General features: G+C 34.1%; 1 protein-coding gene across 1 annotated transcript in view; it reads right to left on the minus strand.

Moving 5' to 3' along the window:
- LOC105452456 (putative fatty acyl-CoA reductase CG8306) overlaps positions 1 to 3,473 on the minus strand; it is a 23,436-nt gene extending 19,963 nt beyond the window's left edge. The window contains exons 1-4 of the mRNA XM_011693564.1: positions 3,112 to 3,473; positions 1,531 to 1,782; positions 1,185 to 1,434; positions 260 to 452 (exon numbers count right to left, since the gene is read on the minus strand). Of these exons, the coding sequence (XP_011691866.1) occupies positions 260 to 452; positions 1,185 to 1,434; positions 1,531 to 1,782; positions 3,112 to 3,303 (887 nt within the window). The 5' untranslated portion in view covers positions 3,304 to 3,473. The remainder of the gene's footprint in view (positions 1 to 259; positions 453 to 1,184; positions 1,435 to 1,530; positions 1,783 to 3,111) is intronic.
- Positions 3,474 to 4,922: the final 1,449 nt, after the last annotated feature.

Raw genomic sequence — 4,922 nt, forward strand, 5'->3', positions numbered from 1 at the left:
TAATTTAATTACGAGATTAAGATTAAGAATGCAACCAGAGAATTTTTCTTACTCAAATGGTAGCTTTTTTATATAAACATTAAATTATATGTATTTATTAAATGAATAAATATATAGTCTACTGACTGTTTACATAAATGACACTTATACAATAGTTTACGTTGTCTACACGTAAACGTAGAGTATTATATTTTACACATAGATGCACAACCCTGAATTAAATATAAAAATATGTATAAATTTTGATTTTCAAAATTACCTGTCACGGTCGACATTATACCCTGCTACAATCAAACTGTTCACTACTGTATCTACTGGAATGTAATCATAAATGAGATTTTTTGCAACTGGCAATCTCCTCACAACACCCTTACTGGCACCTAATATAAAACCCTGTGGCCCATTCTTCGATATTGTCCATCCTGGGATTGGTTCTTTCCACGCTCCTGTTACTAAATATAGAAAATTATTTTGAAATATGTAATAACATATTACATTATTATGTAATCAGGGTGGGTACTTAAATTTTGTAAAAGAATTCCCTGAAAATTCCCGGATTTTCCAGGAATTTTATTCAAAATTCCAGGTAAGATCAGAGAATTTCTCAATACAGTTTTAAAATAAATTAAGCACTAAGAGTTCTAGTAACGAATATAGAATTTGGTGCGTGAAACAATTTAATCTTCCCATATGTACAATAGTTACATCTCCATACAAAATTTTTCGAACGTAACGAAAAATTTTGTATGGAAATGTAACTACATATGTGAAGATTAAATTCATTTCACGCACCAAGTTCTGCGTTATTAGACTCTTGCTAATGCTTGATTTATTATTTCCGGATTATCGTTCTTTAGATTGAAGTCTTTATATATAAATTTTAAAATAAATTAACTTTCAATATCAAGGGCCTTCGATATGGGGCCACGTTTACTTTCTAAAAGGATAAAATTAAATTTAAAAGTAAAATTCAAAAAATTTCCCTGAGTACCAGTAAAAATTCCATTAGAATTCATGATTTTCAAGAGTATAAAAATAAAATTCCCTGAGAATTCCAGGTTTTCTCGGTTTTTCCCGGTAGTACCCACCCTAGTAATATGTAACATTATAACATATTATTTTGAAATATATAACATAGTATATATATATAATAATAACCGTGTCGTGTAATTAAATGTACTCACTCATCGAAGGACGAACGATGGTCGCTGGAACGCCACCGTTTACTATTTCGTGTTCGGCCAAATGTTTGGTGAACGTATATGGATTCGGATGCTTTTTTAATATCTCTGGCGTTTTAGAATTCAAGGCTTCGTCATCCAGTGACTCAACCAGTTTCAAAACTGAATTTACATCCGCTGGCGCGGGATACACGATCTCGTCGACATCGTGCAACACGGAATTAACGTATGCACTGGAGACATGAACCAGCGCCTAAAACAATCAAACAAACAAAAGAAATTACATGACAAATATAAAACACAAGAGAATGAGCTCTTGTAAGATGCTCTTTTCAGAATACCGGTTTACCTTGAGTTCTTTAATGTCACGGCAGAGCTGGACGATCCTGCGAGTTCCTAACAAGTTAATGTTTGTCGTAGTTCTTAGATCGGCTTCAAAGTCCAACGTCGCGGCCGAGTGGAAAACGACTTCCACTGTATTTATTAAGGTCGTTCGATCTTGCGGGGACAATCCCAAATTTTCTTCGCTGACGTCTCCAGCAACTGGGATCAGCTTCTTAAATGAATCGGTTTGCTTCTCCTCCTTCATTCGGTTGAAGACCTGTGCGAAAGAGTTTTAAGCCAATAAGTAAACCGCGCGATTGCTTAACTGCCAGCAGATTGGTAACAAATTTGATCAGAAATCGTTAGTAAATCGGTGTCAACTGGGTTCACATTATGCTCGTGTTTTGCTTGCTGATTTATCGCCATAATTTGCTGTCACACTGTGGCATGCTTTTTGATATTCACTGCCAGTATCCGATAAGCATCTATAATGCATGTAACATGTACTATAGATTTTCAGCAATGAATGTCAAGACGCAGCCAGAATCTGCGTCTCAGAATAATCTCTCACTCAGTAAATGGCAGAAATTGAGCAGAAATACAAAACATCTGTCAAATACAAATTCTGCTTTATTTATGCTGCCGTCAAATTATATAACAAATATGTCAAACAATGTGTTTTTTATTGTTGCATTAAACTGGTTTCGCAGATTGCATTAGACCTTCATCCCTTTTCCTTCTTTGACTTTCACGAAATTTCAAATATATAGATATTTTATTTTCAAAATGCAGAAAGTGTATACTAATTCAACTATAAAAAAATAAGCTTTTTAGATCTGTTTAGGTTCTGTTAGGTCAAATCATATAACAAACATGTCAAACAATATGTTTTTTTATTATTGCATTAAACTGCATTAGACCTTTATCCTTTCTCCTTCTTTGACTTTCACCAAATTCCAAACAGATACATATTTTATTTAAAAAATGCAGAAAGTGTATACTGATTCAACTATAAAAAATAAGCTTTAGGTCTATTCAGGTTCTGTTAAGTCCCTTTATAAAGTTTTACATTGAGAGAAAAAAATGATTGCAATTGCTGTAATTTAACTATATAATGTATAGTCATTTTCAGCTACATTACAGCATACATTTGTTTGGTAGAATTATAAATATAATTATTTCTACTAATTCATTACGACTGAGTAATAACTATAAAAGTGGAATTCCTAATCATAATTATTTTACCATGCAATTATAATATAACAAATACCAAACACTTTTCTCTGTATAATGCAGTTCAGTGCAGTGACAAAAAAGCAAAACAAATTTTTCTATCTTGATTTCTGCCACTAATCTACCATCATATTTCGTTGGCAAACTGCTATTTCCCAGCTTTCTGCTAATTTGTACGTGTGTAATTCTGCATCAAATTTGCAGTCTCTCTGCTAAAATGACGAAGTCATCTCGCAACAACTATTTGCAGAAGACTGCTAATAGACGTTCTTTGCATAAGCTCTCGACAGACTTGGCTATCTTGCATGGGAATGTAAGAAGAGCCGCGCGCCCGAGAGAGAGAGAGAGAGAGATGTTTTGTCGCGCTACTTACAGAATTTTTCGTCAATTCCTCCAATCTCTCCGTGATCTGCTTTCCCTTCTTCGGACGCATCAGCAGGTAAATGCTCTTGATGTCGGGGCAACATCTCAGCAGTTTCTCTATCAGGCAGACGCCGACGAAACCGGTGCCGCCGGTGATGAAGACGCTCTTACCATTGTAAAAATTCGTCACGTGCGATGACATTGTTGATGAAATTCCAAGATTCGATCGCGGCGAATGATAAGCTGATGACGAGACAGCGGCCGGTAGATAATGGACAGGAATCAGTTATCAGATGCCCCGCAGAGGATTTGCGCGACCAGCGCGAAGAGTGGCTTCACTCACTCGGACTCGACTGACAACTCGGTGAGCGACACTGCGACGAAGCGACTGACAAGATCAGTCACGCACCAACCTGCACCAACCGCTGCACGCTACGAGCGGCACGAGCCACGACAGACGACTCCGTCAGTCCGTCCGGCACGCTGTGGACGGACACGCTGGCTGCCGTTATTACTCCGGCAATGACGCCAATGACCTCAGTCAGTCCAGCCAACGATGTGCTACGCTGCAGCCTGCGCCCGCGCTTTCCTTCGCGCCTGCAGAGCGGGAACACAAAAATGTCAACAATTTATATTTTTTTAAAGGCTTTCATTTCACTAACCTTGGGTTGTCATACCCATTTTTTCAATCAAGTTCATTATTTAGCGTCAATTTGTCAAAACCAATTTTTAAAAGGTTGCTGTTTAAAAACTATAACAATTTAATTGGATCGCAAAAACTCTTAAATATAGAGTTCGAACATTGAAGAATGTACTCCGATTGTATAGAATTTAAAATTAAATGGCATCATATAATTGAAAAAAAATTCTTATAAGAAAGTAAGTTTTGAAAAAATCCATTACCCCCAAAGTAAAAAGCTGCAAAGTAAAATTTAGGCTTTTTCAGGTTTAAGAATTAGAAAAAGATAAAGATAGTGTGTCGAGATTAAAATTAAGTAATAGACATTGGTAAAAATTAATCTTCGAATATTTTTATATTATTTAAAATTAAATGGCATCATATAATTAAAAAAAAATTCTTATAAGAGAATAAGTTTTGAAAAAATCCATTACCCCCAAAGTAAAAAGCTGGGTCTTGGGGGTACTTTGGGAGTAACGGATTTTTTCAAAACTTACTCTCTTATAAGAATTTTTTTTCAATTATATGATGCCATTTAATTTTAAATAATATAAAAATATTCGAAGATTAATTTTTACCAATGTCTATTATTTAATTTTAATCTCGACACACTATCTTTATCTTTTTCTAATTCTTAAATCTGAAAAAGCCTAAATTAAGTTAAACCGAGAATAAAATTAATATAATATACATTAATAAAATATGCATATTAGGACGACTTCGGCAAAATTTGATAATTAAAATTGATAATTATCGATAAATAATACATGATTTATTTTATAAATAGATTTATTATTGGTTTTTAAAATATGGTAGAAGAGATTTTATTTGGACTTTTTGGAGCAATGAATTATTCAATTGAAAATTGTATTTTAAACTATGCCGACTAATTAATCGTCAATTGATTTAATCGGTGATTAATTCGAACAATAGAATTGATTCGCAAGAATTATATATTTCATTGCTCTCTAATTCTTTTCCATACGTTAACCCATTAACGTCCAGGCGGACACATTTTTTGAACAATTTTCAGTGGCTTAATTTTTTATTTTAATGGCCTTGAAAAAATTCTAGCAACATCATTTCTGATGTAAAATTTCTTGCTCTTTCAGAATCTGCCATCAGAATTTGTCATAAATAAA

The sequence above is a fragment of the Wasmannia auropunctata genome, unplaced genomic scaffold (assembly GCF_000956235.1).
Source record: "Wasmannia auropunctata unplaced genomic scaffold, wasmannia.A_1.0 LD336106.1, whole genome shotgun sequence".
Taxonomy (NCBI): domain Eukaryota; kingdom Metazoa; phylum Arthropoda; class Insecta; order Hymenoptera; family Formicidae; genus Wasmannia; species Wasmannia auropunctata.